This window comes from Sorex fumeus, unplaced genomic scaffold (assembly GCF_029834395.1).
Source record: "Sorex fumeus unplaced genomic scaffold, SorFum_2.1 ptg000044l, whole genome shotgun sequence".
In the NCBI taxonomy this organism is placed as follows: Eukaryota; Metazoa; Chordata; class Mammalia; order Eulipotyphla; family Soricidae; genus Sorex; species Sorex fumeus.
In genome coordinates, this window is record NW_026606101.1 from 10,718,445 (window position 1) to 10,741,063 (window position 22,619).

A 22,619-nucleotide genomic window follows, 5' to 3' on the forward strand; every position below is an offset into this window, starting at 1 on the left:
TCTCTTGGGAAGTGTAAAGGTTCTCAGAAGAGTCGCCACGTGTTGCAGCGGGTGGCACCTCCTTGGAGAGCCTCTGATGCTCCCTTACCGCTCCCCAGCGGTTCTTTCCTGCCTCTGGACTAGGGCCTGCGGTGCAATGCAAGACTCAGTTCCTGCTCCCTCCCAGCTGCACAGACAGCGTGAGTGAGGGTGATGCATTCCAACTGTGTGAAATCAAGGGGGTGAAATCAAGAGAGTGCCAGCCGGGGGCGGGCAGCAGGCGGGGGTCTCTGCCCATGGATCACCCCGCTGAGCTCAAGGACAGCGGGACCACCCCAGAGGAGAAAACTGGGAAAACTCATGGTAAGGGGCCAAGGGGCATGTGTCTATTCAACCAGCAGTCACGGGGTCCGCCTGCACCCGGCGGGAGGTCCTGCAGCACCGTGGGAAGCTCTGGGAGGGGAGCGGGGCAGTGAGGGCCTTTGGGAGCAGCTTAGGATCGTCACTAGGGTTCTCTCCCCTCTGCCCAGGCTTGCCCAGTGACCCGCCTATACCCACCCCTGCTCTCCAGAATTAGCCACTGAGGGACCGCACAGGTGATGGAGGCCCATGGATATCGGGGCAAGCATAGCCTGCTGGCTGGTGAGAGAATTCACTCTCAGTGGGGACAGGGTCAGTAGGAAGCATCAGTCTTGCCACCAGGTGGCGTGTCTCACACCTGGATACTCTGAGCACAGGTCCCCAGGAACCCTATCTCCCCGCCCCCCACCGCCTGGCTCTCACTTACATCCCTCCTTGCTGATGAAGGCTCCCTGCGGAGCCTGCGGGATGCCCTTCCACACGGTGATGGGCTTGGGGTAGCCGGGGTCCGTGGCCCGCCGCTCCTCACTGTAGCGCCAGTACCGCTCGCCCTTGAAAAAGTAGGTCTTGCCCACCGGCTCCCAGCGCAGTGCTGTGTCGATGCCTTCTCGGGGCAGACAGCTGCCCAGCTCCCCCAGGCTGTGGGGGTACCCGGGCTCCACCGTCACCTCCTTGAATACCCAGTACTTGTCACCTGCAGCCGAGAGGAGCCAGGATCAGCCTTTCCCAGTTACTGGGTGCCAGGGGTGGGGGGGCAGGTGCCACTCACGCACCTTCTATGGGGCCTGATGACACGGGGGCTGGGAGGTGGGTGAATGTTGAGCAAACAGAGTTCTGGGCTGGCACTGCTGCCCCCTGTGAGACTGACACCCAGGCAGGGCTCAGGGGGCCAGACAAGAAGCCACAACTACAGCCCTGTTCTCTTTCTCTTTTCCCTGTCACTTCGCTGGCCTCTCCGGACACCCCCAAGCCCCCAACAGGGAGGCTGCACCCCACATGCCTCCCACTGAACCCAGCTCCCAGGACCCGAGTACCCATCAGCCTGTCTGCAGTCCAGGGGGCTTCCTTCCTCATTACCTTCTACCTTCCAGAGGGCCGCAACAAGAAGCCTTGAACCCCTCTTTCCTCCTCTCAGTAGTGTCTGTCTCTCATGAACCCTTGTTTTATTTTTTACTTTAGGGCTGGAGCGATAGCACAGCGGTAGGGCGTTTGCCTTGCACGCAGCCAACATGGCCGACCCGAGTTCAATTCCTCCGCCCCTCTCGGAGAGCCCGGCAAGCTACCGAGAGTATCTCGCCCGCACGGCAGAGCCTGGCAACGTATTCGATATGCCAAACACAGTAACAACAAAGTCTCCAATGGAGACGTTACTGGGCCCACTCGAGCAAATAGATGATCAACGGGAGGGCCTTTACTTTACTCTGGGGCCAAACCCAGTAGTGCTCAGGGCTTACTCCTGGCTCTCTGCTCAGGGGTCACTCCTGGTGGGGCTCAAGGAACCAAATGGGGTGCTGACTGGCTGCATGCAAGGCAAGTGCTACCAGACCTCGTTCTGTCCCATCGTTCCCGCTGGACACGCCTGTCCCTGCATAACTCTGGGCCAAACCCAGTCTGCCCTGGGGATCCCATCATCCTCTTACCGCATCTTCCCACCTGGGCTCAAGTCCAGTCACCGATGGGAAACCCCCTCAGGGCCAAGCCCTGTGCCCTGACCTCTCCGGCCGTGTGGCCTCTTCCCTCTGGGCTCCTGCCCAGCCCTGCAGAGTGGCTTTGCACCCCTGTGAGCCCTAGACAGGGCCCTCCCTTCTCACCTTACACATGAGGGCGGGGTGCACCCCCACCCCCACAATCTGGGCACTTGCTCTTGATCCAGATGGCAGCGCCCACCTGCAGCTCCCCCAACCCCCCGCCGTCCTGCCTGATGTCAGAGTCTTGGTGAGAATTGATGGGGCCTGGGTGAGCATCTGTGCCCCCCTGATGGGGACCATGGGGGTGGGTGTCCGCAGAGGGCGGGAATCCCTCCCCGCAGGCCACATTACCTTTGAAGAAGACAAATCTCCCATCAGCCCTTTCGTAGGCGGCATCTATGCGGGCGGGCAGGCCCTTCCAGAACTGCTCGATCTGCATGGGGTAGCCTTCCTGCACCCGGTTATTGCGCAAGCGCCAGAACCAGCGATCCTGGGGGTGCAGAGCAGGGAGGAGAGAGAGAACACGGCAAGCCCCTGCCTCTGAACAGAATGATCTCAATCCTGGGGCTCAGCGCTCAACCACAGAACCTCTCCCCCGGGCCTGCCTTGCAACCCGCAACCCTTCATAAAGTCTCTCCACCCTCTGCTTCTGACTTTCACAGAAGCCACCTACTGGCTGCATGTCCTGGCTTGCCCCAGGGACCTTAAGACCGCACCACGCTTGGGAAGGGGAGGCAGGTGTGGAGCCAAAAGGGATGGTGTCGGGCCAGGAGTGGCCACACGGGGGCAGCAGAGGATTGCTGACATGAGGCTCTGGGGAAGAGCTGGGGGAGGTTCCTGAGCCAGGCACAGGGCCGTCTTCCAGGCTTGCACCATCCAACGGGGCAGAGACCCTGGGAAGCAAACCGTGGGGGGTCCCTGGAGACTCGGGTGTGACTTCACTCCACTGATACCCATGCAGCCTTGGGCACAGTACTTAGTGTCTCACCCACAAACACAGGGTTCAGGGGAATGATGCCAGGGGGAGTGCCTTTAGCAGTACAGTCTGGGCTGAAGGCAGCCCTATGGGCCAAGAGTCTGGTGATGGGCTCTGCACACAGCCGCCACCGCTTGGCCAGCACTGGGGCCAGGCCCCACTGCCCTCTGCGCAGCTCTGCTGTTAGACCCACAGTCGCCAGGGGAGGTCGGGAGGGCACCGGATGAGCGTGCGCTGTGAAAGATGAGGCCTTTGTGTTTTGCTGCGGTTTTGGTTTTTGAGGCATTTGACTGTGCTCAGGGTTCACTCCTGTCAGGCCTGGGGGCACCAGGTAGGGTGCTGGGGATCAAATGGGGGTCAGCTGGCATGCAAAGAAAGCGCACGCCCCACTGTTCTATCTCTCTGGCCCCCAGATGAAGGGAATTTTACCAGCACTTTCGCATCTGAGGCAGAAAGTCAGAGAGAAGGGCCAGTCATTGTCTCCGTGGGTGGCACAACAGGGGGCCCTTGCCACCCGCTTCTCACTCCATAGTCAGCTTGTGGGATGTGTGGGGCACTCCACAGGGTGGTGGGCGGTGCCCCTGGGATCCTCAGTGTGAGGGGACATGCTGTCCAATCCCGTGGCGGGAGGGTGGCAGGGGGGAGGTGTGGGGTCACTGGCCTTTTCTCCTCTCTCCTGGCATAGACTCATTCACCAGCAGAAGCGGAAGGCTCCCCAAGTCTGGGCAGGTTGGGGCAGCTGTGGGGGAGTGGGAGTGGCCTGGGCCGGCTCCCTGTAGGCCTCAGCTTGGCCCTAACCCCAAGCAGCTCTCCTCTGGGCCCGTCAATGCTGGAGAGAGCTGGAAGGGTCCACAGGGGGCTTGAGGGTGCCGGGAAACTGGTCTTACCTTAAACACAAACATCTCGCCCCGGAACAGTGCCACAGTGTTGAAGTTGCCGTCGCAGATGTTGGGTTTGGCACCTGGCATGGAGGGGCGGTCCCCAAGGGGCGGCCGCGGGGGCCGGGGCTGGCGCTCATGCTTCCGCTCGGAAGGTGAGTGGATCCTGCGGACGGGGAGCGTGGGGAGGGGTCTGGTGGGCTCCAGGGGCTCAGCAGGGGGTCCTGGAGAGAGGGCTGGGTCTTAGGAGGGGGGCCAGCCATTCCCAGTCCACCACCTCATCGTCCCCCTCCTGACCGTGCCGCCTCCCCCCATTCTTGATTCCCTTGCTTTCGACAAAACGGCCCTTAAACCCGCTGGCTAAATAAAAACATGCCCCTTCTTGAGGTGTCCCCCACATTCTTTCTCTGCTCCCCTCTGCCATGCACACAGCTCAGAATCTGGGCCAGGTCTACCCTTGTGCATTTCTTCCAGCCCGTGGGTGCCACGGTCGCCGGCCAAGGCCCACAGTCAGAAGGTCGGGCCTCGATCATCCTCCAAACTCTCATCTCTTCCAGCTTCTCCTGCAGCCTCTGTGTGGGCAGTCCCTCCCTGTCCACCTCATTTTCAAGGTTGGGGTTCCTCTCTTTACCTGGGGGTCCTATGTCAGCTCTTTCCATTCATGCTACTTTTTAGGGTGATGTGAGAAACTTCTGCAACTCCTGGTGCATAGACTATAGCACCCTCGGTTTGGAACTAAAATCAAATCTCGGGGTGAACGCTGGATGCGTGTCTTTTTGTTACAAAGTGATTGTGCTGTGCAGCAACCTGAGAACCACCACCTCAGTGACCCCATTCAGGCTCTGACACCCTCATTCAAACCTTCCTCTTGGAGGCTGCTCCTGGGGTGGGTGTGGGACAGCAGGAACTGTGTCCATACAGATGGCCACCATCTACACAACCAACTTGAGCCATGAGTGGCCACAGAGCACTTGAAGTAAGGGACCAGTTATAAATATGATACAATAACTGAAAATCTAATTTTGTGTGTTTTGTGCCATACCTGACAACGCTCAGGGCTTATACCTGACTCTGCTCTCAGGGATCACTCCTGGAGGTGCTTGGAGGACCACATGTGGTACTCGAGATCAAACCTGGGTTGGCATCATGCAAGGCAAGTGCCCTACCCATGGTACTATCACTCAGGCCTCTGAAAATCTAATTTTAATATTTTTTTGGGGGGAAATTGGGTCACACTTGGCAGTACTCAGGGCTTTCTTCTGCTCAGTGATCACTCCTGGAAATGCTTGGGGGATCATATGTGGTACCAGGGACTGGACTTGGGTTAGCTTCATGCAAGGCAAATGCCTTTACCCCTGTGTTATCTCTTGGGTCCAAATTCTAATTAATATACATTTGAATTTGGATAGACTTACAGCCATCGATTAATACTGGACACTAAAGACTCCAAATCCATGGCCCAGCCTGGAACTCTGAACTGCAGGCAGATAAATCTGATTGTCCCTCAGCTGCAGAGGCCAGAAGTGTGGAGGGTCACCCCTCACCTGCCTCTGTGCTCTTAGAAGACCCTTTCCTCTCTCCTCTGTGATCTCTGCGCACAGAGTCACTGAGCACTGCCAGGAGTGATCACTGAGTTCAGAGCCAGGAGTAAACCCTGAGCTCTGGCAGGAGTGATCACTGAGCACAGAACCAGGAGTAAGCCCTGAGCACTTCCAGGAGTGATCACTAGCACAGAGCCAGGAATAAACCCTGAGCACTGTCAGGAGTGATCACTGAGCTCAGAGGCAGGAGTAAACCCTCAGTATTGCCAGGTATGGCTCAACTCTCCCCCATCCACCCCAAATTAAACAAAATTAGATTTTGGGGGCCCTGAGTGATAGTTCAATGGATAGGGCACTTGCCTTGCATGGTGCTGACCCAGGTTTGGTCTCTTCCAGTCCTCATGGCCCCTGCTGGGACTCTAGAGACTGGAGGCCAGGCTCAAGGGCAGGCCCTGCCACTCAGTCAAGGATCCACCTAGCACCCCCCCGCCCATCTGATCCCTGGAGGATGAAGTGCAGGTGTCGCTCCCAGTCCCAGCTCAGACCCTCTCCTGTGCCAGGGGTAGGCAGTAGGGAAGTTCCCCCTGGTGGTTCTGCAAAGTCACCAGAAGCGGATTCAGGTCAGGTTGAGGTCAGGATGATGCTTTCCACCCCAGCACACCCCCGGGGAGGGAAAGGGGCACAGCCCTCGCCCCCGCCACGCACCGTAGATCTTCTGGATGCCCTGAAGGTCGTCCTGAGGCAGCTTGAAGTTGTGCGTCTCCATGTACTGGTAGAAGGGCGCCATGATGGCGCTGGGGTCATTGGAGTGCTCCAGCCCCAATGCGTGGCCCAGCTCGTGCACCGCCACCAGGAAGAGGTCATTTCCTGTGGAGAGGGGGGGATGGGAAGGTGCCCAGGGCACCCCCTTAAGTGTCAGTCTGTGTAGGGATCTGTTCCTTCAGCTGGCACTAAACCCACATGTGGGACCAGGTGCTGGGCCAGACTCAGGACATACAAAGGAAGAGGCCGCCCCCTGTCTTCCAGCAGTCCCCTCAAAGGCGGGGGACGAGGGGGTGACCTAGGAAGAGACGCATCATGTGAGACTCTGCTTCCCAGAGTTGATGTTTTTGTTTTGCTTTGGGGCCAGGCCTTACTCCTGGCTCTGCCCTCAGGGATCACAGCCAGCAGGGTTTGGGAGACCATATGTGATGCTGGGGATTGAGAGGCAAGTATGGTACCCACTGTGCTGTCTCTCCAGCCCCTGATCTCCCACTTTGAAGAGCTGTCAGGAAGGGTTGGACCTGGAGAGCTCGGTTACACCCGGCGAGCCTGCTTGAAGGCAGACTTGAGTGGGGAGTTTCAAGATAAGACGTTAGCCAGGGGTGTGGACTGGGGGTCAGGGGCAAAGAGGGGCGGGAGTGGCATTCCTGGCAGAGGCAAAGCCAGGAAAAGCAGCCAGGGACAAGCACTTTCATCCCACTTGGCTCGGGAACAGAGCACGAAGGGAGGCTCACGAACAGTGAGGTCAGCGGGCGGCTGCGGGCCCAGGGTCTGCGCGGGAACTGGCTGGCGGATGTGCTCATGCGGTGATCCCTGAAGCCACTGGTGGGAGGAGGGTTCACGGGTAGTGTGACGCCAGGTGGCAGGAGGTCAGTGGGGGCTACTCAGGAGCAGCAAGGGGGTGTGGGGGAGATGAGAGGAGTCAAACCGGAGGGAGGAGCAGAAGGGTCTTGGGGACAGCACGCTGGCGGTCAGTGACCCTCAGTCCCAGCGACCACACTGCCGGGAATGCAGAGCGTTGGCCAAGGTCATGGGTGGGATTCTAATACCAGTGAGAAAGAGCATTCGTGTGCCAAGGGGAGCAGGGCTGGGGGTCCTGGGCTGGGCCATGAGAGGCACAGGTCTCCCACTTCAGTTCCGGGAATGGGGCCCGAGCCCTGTTTCCTGGTCACCGAGGGGGACACTATCTGTCTCGGAGTATGGCAGGGAATGGCACAGACCTTTGGCACAGAGGGGGTTGGCAGATGCTGGTGCATTCACAGGACCTGCCTTTGGCCAAGGCCAGTGGGGTGCCGGCAGCCAGATGCTCTTTTGTTTTGGGGGAGCAATTTGGGGCCACACCCCCAGCTGTGCTAAAACTTGGGGACTGCTTCCGGCAGAGCTCACGGCATTAGGCTCCAGTCTGTGACGGCTGCTCTCTGGTCCCCTGACCACCTCCCTGTCTGGTCAGGTCCTCTTCGGGCAACCTCCTCTGCTGATGCTGACTGGGGTGCAGCAGGGCAAGGCTTGAGGTGGGGGGATTAGGTAACCCTAACTTTGTAAAGTTGTATAAAATGTCCTGGCATCTGTGTGCCCAGGGAAGTCTCCTGCTGGCTCTGACCCCTGGTACCTGCAAGGCTGTGCCCTGCCTCAAGACCCCTGGCGTTTGTGAGTCCAGCCTCAAGGCATGTCACAGGCCCATTCCTGCGCCTGTCCCCGTGTCGCTAAACCAGTGCTGCCCTGGCAGGGGGAGTCGAAGCTGGAAGTGACCATGGGCCCTCTGGCTGGGCTCTGTGGAAGGGACAGGAGCCCCGAGATGGACACGCTGTACTCTAACACCACCAGTGTCTTCAGCGAAGGGGGGCTGGGCAAGGGCCCTGCAAAGTTGGCCAGAAGCCCAGGGCTGGCCTTCTGCTGGGAAGGGCAAGCTGGACAAGGAGGCCAGCCACCCCCGGCTCCTGTCCCAGGCCCTGGGCCCTCTGGCAGCGGGTAGGCTGAGCTCATCTCTGAGTGGCTCCCAAAGAAACGCGGCTGCGAGAGCCAGCAGAAGGCCACTCGCTTCCTGGGGTCTGGTCTGGCTCTGCTCCTGGGCCCTGCTTGGTTCTGGAACAAGCTGTTTGCTTCCCTCGTCTCCTGCCCCGGCTCTGCCTCAGGCTAGCCCCCAGGAGGGCAGGTGAGATCCAGGCAGCAGGCCCTGCCCTTGGTGAACCCCTGGACCCTTGTTGCTTATGTGTGTGTGGGGGGATGGGGGTCACAACCCCTGGTGGGATAGCACCATTCAGTGTGAGGGGAAGGCACAAAAATTTGATACCAAAGTGTCATGAAGGCATGAGGGCCCCAAGCCAAAAATCAAGCTCGTCATGAATCGAATATGTCTGGCAGCATTCACGGCCCAGGGTTGTGGTTTTGGGGTGAAAAGGGGTCACGAGTGGGACCAGTTGGACCTCTGCCATCAGCCTGCATCTTACTCCACTAGCCTCTGTGCCCCGTTCTCAGCAAGGGTCAGGAGTCAGCCCTGAACAAGTGAGTGGGGCCGGGGGCTGATTCCAAGGGTGAAAGCAGAGAAGAGTTGGGGGCTGGCATTCTAGGGGACTGTCCCCGGCAGCTGCTCCGGGAGCACCCCCAGTGCCCCAGCCCCCCGAGGGCTGGCCTGACAGGGCAGGTAAGAGCACAAAAGAGGCACAGTGCCCAGAGTTTGGTATTTTTCCAGGCACAGCAGAACCCCCAGGGCAGCGGGTGGAGGGACACTTACAATCCAGAGAATTCTTTGCCCTGGCTCTGCCCCATTTAACAGGCTATCTGAATTTCTTTCTTTCTTTGCTTTTTAGGTCACACTTGGTGATGCTCAGGGGTTACTCCTGGCTCTGCACTCAGGAATCACTCTTGGTGAGTTCAGGGGACCATAAGGGATGCCGAGGATCGAACCCTGGTCGGCTGCATGCAAGGCAAATGCCCTTCCTGCTGTTCCCCTATCTGGCCCCCTATCTGAATTTTTTTCTTTTTTTTTCTTTTTTTTTTTGCTTTTTGGGTCACACCCGGAGATGCACAGGGGTTACTCCTGGCTTTGTACTCAGGAATTGCTCCTGGTGGTGCTTAGGGGACGATATCGGATGCCGGGAATTGAACCTGGGTTGGCCGTGTGAAAGGCAAACGCCCTACCCACTGTACTATCGCTCCAGCCCCCTTATCTGAATTTCTTAACCTTGACTGTGAAATGGGAGTTAGGACCCCGGGGGGGGGGGGGGGGGGGGGGAGGGGGAGTCCTGAGGTGAATGCGGAAGGGCTGGGCTCCTGGAGGGCTCTGCATGGAGGCAGCTCCAGAAACCAGCTGAAGGTGAGTGGCCATCCTCTGCAACCACACCCCAGCCTGGGCGCTCCCCAGGCTCCAGGAGTTGGGGGAGGTGGACTGAGTCAGCTGTTTTCCCAGTTAGTCAGCAGGTGAATTTTATTACGTCTGGTTTAAGCTTACACCTGAACCACCCCTCTGAGCATCAGGGAAAATGGAGCAGCGTCGGTCTCCTGCACTTATGGGGGGCTGCCAGCCCGCCCAGGGGTAGGGGTGGGGGTGTTTAGGTTTCTTCTGATTTGGGAGGGAGGGACACAGGAGCTGGGCTCAGGGGCTATTCTCAGCTCAGGGTTCTGCGGACTGTGAGGCCAAGAATCAAACTCAGGACTTCACACATGCAAGGTAAGTGCTCTACCACTGAGCCGCCTTGCCCAGCCCCTCAGGGAGGATTCTCACCAAAAAAGTAAGAAATCCCTGCCAGGACAACACTGAGGAGCGAGGAGCAAAGAGACAGGCTGACGGGAACCCAAATTCAGTTAAGCCCAAGGACCCCTCAGGAGTGATGCCCGTTCTGTCCACAAATATGACAAGTATGAGGTAACGGGGGTGAAGTGAGTGGTGTTAAGTGCCCTAAAATCGTGCTGTCTGTGTCCCCACACAGCAACCCACTGCCCAAGGTCCTGTGGCAGGTAGTTTAGAGAAATGAATGCAAGCTAAGCGTTAGATCTTTTCAAAATTCCTATGGATTTTGTTGGGTTTGGTAATGACTTTGGAGTTGAGTTAAAAATCATACTGATGGGCCAGAGAAATAGCGCAGCAGGTAGGTGTTCGCCTTGCATACAGATGACCCAGGTTTGATCCCTGGCATCCCATATGGTCCCCTGAGCCTGCCACCTGACACCTGAGTGCAGAGCTAGGAGTAGCCCTTGAGCATTGCTGGGTGGGTTTCTCCCTGCCTCCAAATCATACTGATACAGACTGGAGAGAGAATCCAGGGCTTAAGGCATTTGCTTTGCATGTGGACAGTCCCAATACCACGTGGCCCTCTGAGCACCCAAGCACGGAGCAAGGAGCGGCCCCTGAGTATCACAGGTTGTGGCTTTCCTAAAAACCTCCTCCCCTCAAACCACCTTCTAGAGGTGGATACTAAGGTATGTCCAGGTGAAATAATATGCCTAAGATGATCTTTTTTATTTTGGGACAACACCTGGTAGTACTTAAGGGCCACTCCTAGTATGGTGCTCAGGAGTCATTCCCAGCAATGTTTGGGGCACCCTGCAGTGCTGGGCAACGGAACTCAGGCCTCTTGCACACAAAGCTCCAGTCCCCTGAGCTATCTCTTCACCCTTCAGATGATGTTTCAAAAACATACCAGCCAAAAACTAAGAGTGGGGGAGAGTGGCCGAGCTGGAAGTGGCATGTGGCTGCAGCGGCTAAGCAGGTCTCTGGGTGCCTGGGCTTCACAGCTTCACTCCCTACTTGGGGGATGTGGAAATTTTCCATAAGGGAAACTTGGAAGTGGGAAGAGAATCAATAAACAGGAAGTTCCCAGGCGGCTTTGACCCCCCCCCTCGCGCCGAGCCCCTGTGTGAATCTGACGGTCAGACCCAGAGCCCAGGCCTGGACCCTTTCCTCCTTCTGGGAACGCTCTCACCAGTCGGCAGCACCCCTGCTCGACGCTGCAGTGGCAGCAGCTCAGGCTTGGGGTCCATAGAGAAGCCATGACTCTAGTCCAAAGAAGACGTTTATTATCTCAGAATTTCTCCCAGCCTGGTGGTCACAGGACTGGGTGGCAGAGGCAGGAGATAGCTCAGGGGACTGGAGCTTTGTGTGCAAGAGGCCTGAGTTCCGTTGCCCAGCACTGCAGGGTGCCCCAGACATTGCTGGGAATGACTCCTGAGCACCATACTAGGAGTGGCCCTTAAGTACCACCAGGTGTTGTCCCAAAATAAAAAAGATCATCTTAGGCATATTATTTCACCTGGACATACCTTAGTATCCACCTCTAGAAGGTGGTTTGAGGGGAGGAGGTTTTTAGGAAAGCCCAGCCCCGCTCCCCCCACCAGGACTTCGGGAATTTGGAGGGGCCCAAGGCCTCCAATAGCCAGGATACCAATGGGCAGTGCCAAGCCCAGGAGCTAGGAAGGGAAGGCAGAGTAGGAGGCTGGACAGCACTGTCCACAAATCCATTCCTCTCCCTGTGGCCCTTAGGAAAATCTAATCAGTTAACAGTGCCTGGCACTCACTGGGGGCTCAAACGTGTTACTTTTCATCTCCTTCCACACTCTCAGTGAACACTGTCCAAGAATAGGAATGGGAGGAGAAATCGGTATTCTGAAAGCCGGGATACCATCCAGGGCAACAGGCATGGGGGCCAGGCCAGAGGAACTGGCACTTGATGGGAAAGAGGCAGCGAACAGGGAGGAAGTTCATGGTTTCATAAACTCGACCTCGGCTGAGCCTTGGAAAAAACATCTCTGGAGGCCTCTCTGACAGGCAGAACCTATGCTGTGGATCCTGGACCCCTGGGATGGGAAAAAATGTTTTCAGGGAGAGGGTCCCCACCTCGGGGCTGAGAGGAAAGAGATCTGGAGGTGCTCTTGGAGAAGCGAGAAGGTTCCAGCATCCCCCTGGGCTGAGATTCAGAGAGGGCCTGGGAATCCATATGTCAACATAAGCCCCCGCTGACTCCTGGTCAGCGAGTCAAGGAAATGGTGGGAACCAAGCTGGTGTTTCTCCCAAGGTGTGGTACATCAGAGTAATCTGGGCAGATAATTAGACCAAGTGATTAGATTTCTATACCCAGCCTGGAACCAGTGAATCAGAACTGCAAGAGCTTGATCTTTTGTTTGCTTTAGGTTTGGAGTTACATCTGGTGGTGTTCAGGGATTACTCCTGGCGCTGCACTCAGGGATCACTTCTGGTGGGCTCAGGGGACCATATGGGGTGTCAGGGATCAAACCCAGGACCCTGCAGTCTCACAGAGACTTGCAGGTGCTTCGGATCCGGATGCCCTGTGATGTCACACTCAGCAGGGCCATGAGCATGGGTTCTAGAGAGTAACGCCCACTCCCCAAATCTTATTTCAACTATGGGATCTTAGAACATAATCTTCCTCTATATCTCCTCAGTTTACCTGCCTGTAAAAAGGGTTCAGATTAAATACTAATCTATGGATAATGGCACAGGAAATGGAAAACAATTGCCATGGCCCTTAGGGTACTTACATCTGTAATGATTTATTATAATCTATTGTTTTTATTATGCTGGAGCCCTGGTCGGGGCGGAGAAGAAAGCTCAACCCGCTCCCCTCCATCGGGCCCGGCGAGGACAGCCAGGCACGGGGGCAGGAGACTGCACTGTTCTCTTCCGGGAGCTGGTTTTTATAGTCTCTGAGTCTTGGCCGCTGATGGGATTACATGGCGCCAGGAGGCCAGCTGGTGGGTGTGACCCCCGGCAGTCGAAGACCTCCAGGACCAGCCACCACCATGCTGAGACCACTCTCCGCACACATGAAGGTACTGGCAGAGGGACAAAGCCACGCGGGTTCGGGGGCTGAGATTTCCAAGCCTATTCGGATTGGGGCCGAGCATCCTCCATCCAGATCCTCCAAATTCCAGTAGGCGGGGGTCACACCCACCAACTGGCCCCCTGGCGCCGTGTAATCCCATCAGCGGCCCAAGACTCAGAGACTATAAAAACCAGCTCCCGGAACCACACGGCCGCATTTGCGGCCGCGCGACATCTTATTATAACATCTTATTATCTCATTCCTACTTTGGACAAACTGGCAGGCTACCAAATGTAGCCTGCCCACACGGCAGAGTCTGGCAAACTCCCCGTGGCATACCCAATATGCCAAATACCAGTAACAATGATGGGTCTCATTCTCCTAAAGAACCTTGAATATAATCTCAGGGCTAGGATAAAGGAGACGTTACTGGGGCCTGCTTGAGGCAATCGACGAATAACAGGATGATTTGTGATTTGTGTGATTTGTTTTTATTATAACTGGCTGGAGTGATAGTAGGGCATTTGTCTTGCATGCATCTGACCTGCGTTCAATTCCTCTGTCCCTCTCAGAGAGCCCGGCAAGCTACCAAGAGTATCTAGCCCGCATGGCAGAGCTTGGCAAGCTCCTCGTGGCATATTCTATATGCCAAAAACAGTAACAACAAATCTCACAATGGAGATGTTACTGGTGCCCGCTCGAGCAAATCGATGAACAATGGGAGGACAGTGCTGCAGTGTTTTTATTTTAGGGCCACACCCAGCAGTGCTCCTGGCTTAACCCTGACTCTGTGCTCAAGGACCACTCCTGGTGGTGCTCAGGGGATCATACAGGGTGCCAGGGGATGGAACCTGGGTTGACCACATGCCATGCCAAGCACATGCTCTGCCCACAGTACTATCTCTCTGATTCTTATTAACTATGCTGAGAACTGAACAGAACCCATCCTCTGTTCCACCTCCCTCCCACTGAATTCTCTTGGTACTTCTGTGACCACCTTCAGTGCAGCCTGGCTCATGGCAGGGTTACTGATGTCCTCAGCTCAGCTCAAAGCAGGGGAAGACACTGTGTCCCCTTAAAAATGCTTGTGTCTACTAGGCTATGCCATTGAGAGCTGGAAGGAACTCTGGATAGCCAAATCCAGCCCTTTCTTTTATGGAGAGGGAGACCAAGAGAGCGCTATGTGTCCCCAGTCACACAGCCAGGAGACCAGATGATGATTGAGTGTTGGTGCTGCCACCTGCTAGTCATGCCACTCAAGTCCCAGACTTGTCATCCTAAAATTGGGTGTAACGAAGCACACCTGCCTGCTTCCTTAGCACATGCCTCATGAGGGGATCCTGATGGGGAAACCCTGGCATAAGCCACGGTCATTATCCCCATCACTGTGTGGTGCCGACTCAGGCGCCAGATGCTACTCACTGGATCACAGTGGGGACGTGCAGGTTGACCAGGAAGCCGGAGTTGCCCATCCCTGCCTCGAGGCTGACCTCTGGGAGAGAGTCAGCCTCTCCATTCCACAGGCTTGCAGCTCTCTGATGACAGCCCATGGGTTCAGCCCCCCTTTCAGCTTTCATGCCCTTTTTACCATTTTCTCCAGCTTCTGACTCATTCCTTCATCATCTTATTCATGCCCTGACCTCTCCCCCTGGCTCAGCCCAGTTAGTCCCTTTGCCAAGTCCTCTGACTCATCTCCCCTGATCCTGGTGGATCAGTTTGAATACTACCCAAAGCTGCCATTCCCACCCATTATGTCCTGAGTTTCTGGGCAAGAAGATATAAAATTCAGGGAACTCAGGACCAACTGAATGCCTTTCCTGGGGGTGATTTCCCTGACCCCTGACCATGTTGAGACTGCCCCCGGGTCCCGCCGTGTCCTTACCATCATGGTTGGCATTTCCTAGTGTCCATGGCTCATCGGAGTCAAAGTGTGTGTCTCCTCCAATCCCTGGGCCAGGAAAGTAGGCATGGGCCAGGAAGCCCCCTTCCCCATCAAATGGGGAGCTGTCACCATGGAAACCAGAAGCAAAGAAGATCATGATGTCTGCCTCCTTCCGGTCACTTTTGATTTCATGGTACGGTACCTCTTCAAAGGTCAGCGGGGTCACCTTCTGCCACACATCGAATGCCTGGCGAATAGCTTTCCTCGTGTCCAGCTCCCCCACCTTTGGGGTGTAGTTGTGAATGCTGTTGAGAAAGGAGAGAGTTGTTAGGAGATAACCAGGTAGCAGAGTTAGAAGGGACACCAGAGGCTGGACTGCCCAGTGGTCTTCAAAGGGGAAACCCTAACAGTCCATTGAGGTGTCCCAGGACTTGGAGAAGTAGCTTAGTTTTTTGTTTTGTTTTGGGGGCCACACTGAGTGGTACTCAGGGCTTCCTCCTGGCTCTGTGCTCAGGGATCACTCTTGGTGGGGTTTGGGGGACCATATGGAGTGCTGGGGTTTGAACGTGGGTTGGCAGCATGCAAGGCAAGCGCCCGCTCCACTGTACTATCACCCTGGCCCCTGGAGAAGCAGCTTAGGAGACAGGCTTGAGCTTCATCAGTGGGAACAAATCAGGATTTGTTTGTTAGTGACCACAATCAGCTCAGGGGCCACTCCCGGCTCTGCTCTTGCAAGCTGTTCCCTGCAGTTTTGGGGGAGCACAGGTAGACCGGAGGGTTGAACTGAGGCTCCTGCATGCACCACATGGGCTGCGGTCCTTGGAGCCATTTCCCTCTCCACCCCCTCTAGTGGTTCTGCTGTAATCAGTTTTTTTTATATTTGATCTCTGACAACATTTATATTAAATGCAGAATGCTGCTCCAAGTTTAGAAAAACAGCAAACTGGCGAATAGCATTTTCTATTTTTTTCTCATAACAGAAAGCATATATTTATAAAAGTTACAAAAATTTGCAAACAGTGAAGTGCTGAAATGAAATGCTTCTTTGAAAAACCCTGGGGGACAGAGAGATGGTTTCAGCGCTTGCCTTGTATGCAGTGGAACCTGGTTTGATTCCCGGTACCTCGTGTGGTCTCCCAGTCACCACCAGTAGCAATCCCTGAGAGCAGAGGAGTAGCCCCTGAGCACTGTTCTGCGTGACCAACCCCCCGCACCACCCTGTAATTAAAAATCTTTGGTATCAACAACTGCCTATTTCTCTATAAGCTGACATTGGTGGTAGAAGGCGGGATCTGAATTATCTGGACAGAGATTAGGGTTACTGTAGCCACATTGTATGGCTATAGTATTTTTCCACAGTGCGTTTCTGGGTGCCCTAGGCCCACGCACACCAACGCCAGGGCTGTGAGCTCAGTCTACAGATAAGGGAACAGAGGCCCAGAGAGACTCAGTGACAGGAGTTAAGGTTAGAGTTGCATTAGAAAACAGTTTTTTGAGGCTGGAGCAATAGCACAGTGGGTAGGGCGTTTGCCTTACATGAGGCCAGCCCGAGTTCGATTCCCAGCATCCCATATGGTCCCCCAAACACCGCCAGGTGCAAAGCCAGGAGTAACTCCTGAGCATAGCCGGGTGTGACCCCCCAACAAAGAAAAGTTTTTCTTTTTCATTTTGTTGGGGAGAGGGGGGAAGGATCACACCCAGTGATGCTCAGGGGTCACTCCTGGCTCGGCATTCAGGAATCACTCCTCGGCTCAAGGACCATATGGGATGCCGGGATCGAACCCAGATGGGCCATGTGCAAAGCAAGCATCTTATCTCTTTGGTTCCTAAATGCCACTTTCTGAAACTAGAGGCAGCCAAACAGAAAACAACCCAGAAGCTCACCAAAGACCTGGCCCTGAGCAATTCCCCCTCCCCAGCCCCCTGCCCGTCCCTGGACCCCACCAGGGTGGCCTCTGCAGCGAGGACGGAGGGATGCGCACCTGTACGTGATGTGTTTCTGCCTCCACTTCTGCCCAGTCAGAGCATAGCGCTTGTTTCTCCGCCTTCGGCTCAGGTGGGGGTGGTCCGGGACACCGCATCGGGGCTTCTTCATCCACCTGGGCACAGAGACGTGGAGACTGTGGGCCTGCTCCCGGAGGGAACCGCGTTGTCATCAGCTGGGGCTGAAGGGCTGGCGCGCCAGGCTCTGGGCCCGCCGAGATCCCCCATGGGAACATCACCCTGGCCTGATTCACTCACACATTCTTCCATCCATGCATGTGGGAGCCAAAGCTGTGGCTCGACCGCTTGTCACAGGCTGAGCCTCAGTTTCCCCAGCTGCAGCCTGAGAAGGCGGGCTCTCTGTTCTGCAGCTGGAGCCGGCACAGGTGAAGAAGTCGTCAGCGCAGTTAAGAGGCCTCCCTGGCTGAGGCCAAACACCAGAATCAAATCCACAATCTGAGCCTTGCCCTCAGGGTCCTGCCCACCACCTCCCCCTTCTTCCCCTGTGTCCCTCCTCCAGCTGCTGGGACACTTCTGTCCTCTGGTACTTAAGGTGATGCCAGGCTGTGCCTTTGCCCTTGCTGTTCCCCTGTGGGCCAGGCTCCCTCTTCCTCACATGGCTTGTTCCCAGGCTTCATAAAGGTCTTGCTCCAAACATCACCCCCACAGAAAGGCTCACCTGGCCTCCCTGTCTGAAGGAGACCCCTATCTTCCCCCCACCCCTGTGACCCAGCCCCCCACTCAGGGTTTTCCACTTTATTTTCCTCCTGAGCATTTCTCACTCCCTCATTCTGCCCATTTGCTTTCTTGGTTAGTCTTTTGCTTGTTTTTTTGTGCCACAACTGTGGTGCTCAGGGATGACTCCTAGCTCTGTACTCAGAAATCATGACCAGAGGGCTCAGGGGACCATATGGGGTGCCAGGAATTGAACCTGGGTCAGCTGCATTCAAAGCAAGCGCTGTACCCGCTTGTACTATTGTACTATTGTTCTGACCCCTCTTGCTTAGTCTTGGTCTCCTCCGCCAGCTTCTGAGGTCCAGCCAGGACCCCTAGTATGGGCAGGGGGCTGTTCACAGAAGGGGATCAATTATGATTTATTGTGGGGTGAGGGGGCACACCTGGTGATGCCCAGGGGTTACTCCTGGCTCTGTGCTCAGGAATCACTCCTGGCAATGCTTGGGAGACTGTATGGAAATCTGGGGATCAGACCTGGGTTGGCCATGTGTGAGACAAGCACCGTACACGCTGTACTATCTCTCTGGCCCCTCAATAAGGAGTTGTTGAATGAATGAATGAATGAATGAAATGCCTGAGAGGCAGCTTTTTATCCCTGGAGGTGGAAAAAGTGGCTCAACAACTATCCTGGGGACTTGGAATGGAATTCTCCACGGTGCTCACTGCAGTGCACAAGGATTTTAAACCTACAGTCTGTTGCCTCTAATCTATGATCACTTCCGTGAGGACAGGAACTCTGTCATATTTATCACCATGTCCCAGCATGAACCTGGAGTCCGGTACTAAGAAAATCCTGACAACAGCTTACAGTCAGGATGCAGCCGGTGAGAGGTCAGTAAGCCGGGGATGTCTCTGGGATTAGGACAAGAGGAGTCGGGACAGGCTACTTCAAAGCCTGGGGCTGACAGGAGCTTCAGCCATCCTGGTGGCTTATGTCCTTGACTGGCTGAGTGACCCCCATACTAGAGCTCGGCTCTCTGGATGGAAAAGCAGCCGGCTGCAGGTTTTGAAAGCAGCTGCCACTGATAAGGAGGAAAGGAGTCAGACATGGTTTTCACCACATACTAAGAGCCCTTGGAGGGACCTCACCAGGCCTCCTGCATCTTTGTACGCTCCCAAGGCCTCACATGCCCAGGAATTTTAGTAAGATATGAAACTAACAGTACCCATGCATTAATCAATCAATCAATCTATCTATCTATCTATCTATCTATCTATCTATCTATCTATCAACTGTCTGATTCTCGAAACAACTGAGGAAACAGAAATGGTTTATGCCACTTTACAGATGATGGGAAATATCCACAGATCAAAGAATTTGCGAAACACACACAATGGTGAGGTGGGGCTGGAAATGAGCTGTATATTGAATAAACAACTGAATGCAATGAAACACACTGAGAAGGGTTTTTTTTTAAATTTTTTCTCTGTGCTGAGCACAAAGTTGGGTGAAGAGCTATGTTTGCTGAATGAATGCATGAGTGGATGAATGAGTGAGTGGCTAAGGGAGACACTTCAAATGAGTGTTAGCTCAGAGGGAGGCTGGGGGAGAGAACAGGGACCAGCTCGGCACCACAAGGCTGATGCACCCAAAAGGGTTCCGAAGGCCACAGGCCTCTCAGTTCTACCCCCTGACACCTCCCCACTCGGGCAGGGGTGAGTGTGAGCACCTGAGCATCTTCTTTCCACCCTCCTCACAATATCGCGTCTGTGGGTTAGTTCAGAAAGGTGTTTTCCCCCCAAAAACAGCAGCCCACCTTCTCACAGAGGAGCCCGTGGGCAGTGCCATCCCACAGAGGCGGGGGCAGAGCAGCCTGTGGGATCCTCCTCCCTCCGATGCTTCCCTCCGCGGCCTCCCTTCGTGTCCACCTGCCGCTCCCTGAGCCCTGTCCAACAGGCCTGCGGGGCCAGGTGGTGCCGCAGCAGATACCAGTACTCCTGCCTGCTGCTGCCAAGCCCTCCGAGTGGCCCCCTGCCTGGGACAGCGGCCGGCCAGGCACCCCGTAACCAGCTCGCTCATGGGCCCAGCACCAAGGAGCCCCCACAGGCATCAGCTCGGAGTCGCACCAACTCACAAGCGAAGAACCGCAGCAAGAGGAAATATTTGGATAGAACTTTAGGATCATCGAAGCCCAGACTCCCCATGATTTAAATCTGAGGATAAAGGGAGGTAAGACATGAAAGCTCCCATCTAACTGCTGCGCTGAGAGTGACGAGCGAGGCTGGGGGAGTTTCACGGCGTGGCGGGGTGAGCCTGGAGTTGCAGTGGGCTGGATTTCCTGTCCTTCCCACGCCTGCTCCCCACTCCCCTTCAGCTGGGGATGCTAGCCCCAGCCCTCCTGAAGGCACTCGCCCAGTTCTTTCTCTTAGAGTAGCAATAGTATTTCTTAAATAGCTGCCGTAATTTTTGTGGCTTTTTCTTAAAAAAAAAAAAAGCTCTCTCAACTTTTTTGTTTCATTTGTTTGTTTTGGGCCCTATCTAGCAATACTCAGGGGGTCCTCCTGACTTTGCACTCAGGGATCACTTTTGGAGGCACTCAAGGGACCATATAGAATGCCGGGAATCAAACCCAGGTTCTCTCAAGGCAAGCCCTACCCACTTTACTATCACTCCAGCCCCTCAACTTTCCCTCTCTCTTTTTTTTTTTTTTAATTTTTGCTTTTTGGGTCACCGGTGATGCTCAGGGGTTACTCCTGGCTCATGCACTCAGGAATCACTCCTGGCAGTGCTTGGGGGACCGTATGGGATCCCTGGAACTGATCCCGGGTCAGCCATGTGCAAGGCAAACGCCCTACACGCTGTGCTACTGCTCCAGCCTCAACTCTCCCTTCTTAAGCAAAACTGCCTCCTCTCCAGTTACTACTGCTTCTTTCTTCCCATCAATGTCAATCTTCCAGATGCTTCTTCCAACACATCTCTGCTCCTCATCTCTCCCTCTCCCTCTGCCAGCTACATGGCTGTCTCTACCAAACCACCCTGGTTCCAAGGGCCTCTTTGTTAACAAAACACAGATACTTTCCAGTCTGATCCCTCTGCCCCCCTCCACACTCTCACTGTAAGGATACCCCCTTGCCCTTGCCCTGATTGGGTTCCTTTTTACTTTGTTTTGGGGGTTCCCCAAACCCCCACACTTTTCTCCTGTCTGCTCTGAGTGAGCTTTGGCTTCCTGGTTCACCTCCTAAGTGGCTCTCTGAAACTGTTTACTCCGAGCTTGGGAGACTGTACCAAGGGCTTTGCACTAAATGCCTCGGAGGTTGCCCCACGCAGCACCTGGAACACAGAGGCACTCAGCAAATGTTGGATGAAGGAGGGAAGTGGGAGCTGAGTTGCCAAGGGCTTACCATTCGAGAGTCTCTGTATCAAGTCAGACCCCAAGACATACCAAGGGTGACTGGTAAAACCTCCAGCTATTAGAGTCAGAGGAGATTAGAACCATGTTTAATCAAGCCCCTCACTGTGCTGATAAGGAAACTAAGGCCCATAAGGGTGACACTTCCCCATGGAGAGACCTTAGTTCCCATCCGAAAGGGCATGTATGTATATGTGCACGCATAAATGCATGCATGTGTGTGTGTGTGGTGGGGGGTGGTCCTGGCCAGGAGGAGCCTGTAGGAGTAAAAGATCAGCAGACAGCTGGGCTTGGTGCATCCTTGAGGCCGTGATGGACACGAACCCTGATGTAAGTCTGGAGAGTTGAAAGGCACAATGTCCTCTGCAAATCTTACTCGATTGTTGTCTGATCCAACACACCGGTGACTGGGATCCCGTAGAATTGCTGCATAGTAGAGACTGCGGACTGCAAGGCTGTCCCTGAGTGCAGCGCGGAGGCCCGGGAATCATAGGGAAGCAGATAGCCATATGACTTCAGCCAGTTCTGAAAGACACGAGGGAAAAGGATACACCACGCTGCGGAGTGCGCTTCCCGACCTGCAAACGAGGGACTGTTACACCCAAGGGACTCAGGGACTCACGCTCTGGTTTCCTCCTCGTCACTTCCTCCTACACACTGTCAAGTTCATCTCCAGAAAGCCCTGCTTGCTCTGGCGTTTCCTCTGCTAGAAACCTCACAGAATCACTACTGGCTACAGATTGAAGATTAAACTCGCGTTCAAGGCTCCTCCTGCCCTTCCCCTCTACTCATCCCTGCGTGGTTCCCACGGTCTTCTGACCCGATGTGCAAGGGCACAAGGATGGCTCCTCCTCTGAAGAAGCCCCACAGGTGCTGCCACCAACACACCCTGCAGGGCTGAAGTCAGAGTCCCTCGCACAATCAGGAGGTAGGATATTTGCTGGCATGAGGGTGAGAACACTTGATTGCTAAGCACCCCAAAATACATGCGTTGTTATCAATACATATCAACCAATAAACAAAAAGAAAAAAGAAAATGTATTACTTAGACACACAAATCCTCATAGAAGAATACATGAAAAAATAATGGGATGATAATACAAAAGAATTCCTTGATTTTAGGTAACACCCATATAAATATTTAGGACGCATGATATAAATATAAATATAAATATAAGGACGCATGATATGGGTTTTCTTTTTCTTTTTTAAATGAAGCAAGAGAGTTTTTATTGAATGAAACTTATTAGGAAGATGTGAGGGGTGTAGTGATAGTACAGTAGGTAGGGCGCTTGCCTTGCATGCAGAAGAGCTGGGTTTGATCCCCAGCATCCTTTATGGTTCCCCTGAGGCCAGGAGAGAGCCCTGAGCGCCACTGGGTGTGACCCCCAAAACAAATAAACAAGCAGAAAAAGCAAACAAAAAACAAAAGGAAGAAAGGAAGGAAGATGTGAGGGAAGAGAAAGAGAGAAATATGTGTTCAGGAGAGAACCCAGGCTTCTCCAGAGTGAAAAAGCAAGCAAAGAATCATAGAGACAAGCATGCAAGATATGCATTCAAGGGAGAACCCGGGCTTGAAGAGCAAGTTCAAGATGGAAGTTTAGAGAAATGCTTCAGGAAAAGGGTGTATGTGTGTATTGTCACTGTCACTGTCACTGTCATCCCGTTGTTCACTGATTTGCTTGAGCAGGCGCCAGTAACATCTCCAT

The 22,619-nt window shown here is 54.8% G+C and overlaps 1 protein-coding gene across 2 annotated transcripts in view; it reads right to left on the minus strand.

The window, feature by feature from the left end:
• Positions 1-22,619, minus strand: part of MMP24 (matrix metallopeptidase 24) — a 44,658-nt gene that overhangs the window by 1,530 nt on the left and 20,509 nt on the right. Inside the window, exons 2-8 of one of the 2 annotated variants that reach the window (XM_056121636.1) lie at positions 21,287-21,435; positions 16,825-16,941; positions 14,843-15,147; positions 6,128-6,289; positions 3,891-4,105; positions 2,379-2,517; positions 767-1,033 (exon numbers count right to left, since the gene is read on the minus strand). In XM_056121636.1, coding sequence (XP_055977611.1) covers positions 767-1,033; positions 2,379-2,517; positions 3,891-4,105; positions 6,128-6,289; positions 14,843-15,147; positions 16,825-16,941; positions 21,287-21,435 — 1,354 coding nt within the window. Of the gene's footprint in view, positions 1-766; positions 1,034-2,378; positions 2,518-3,890; positions 4,106-6,127; positions 6,290-14,842; positions 15,148-16,824; positions 16,942-21,234; positions 21,436-22,619 lie in introns of those variants that run through there. The other variant, XM_056121638.1, reaches the window with a different exon arrangement.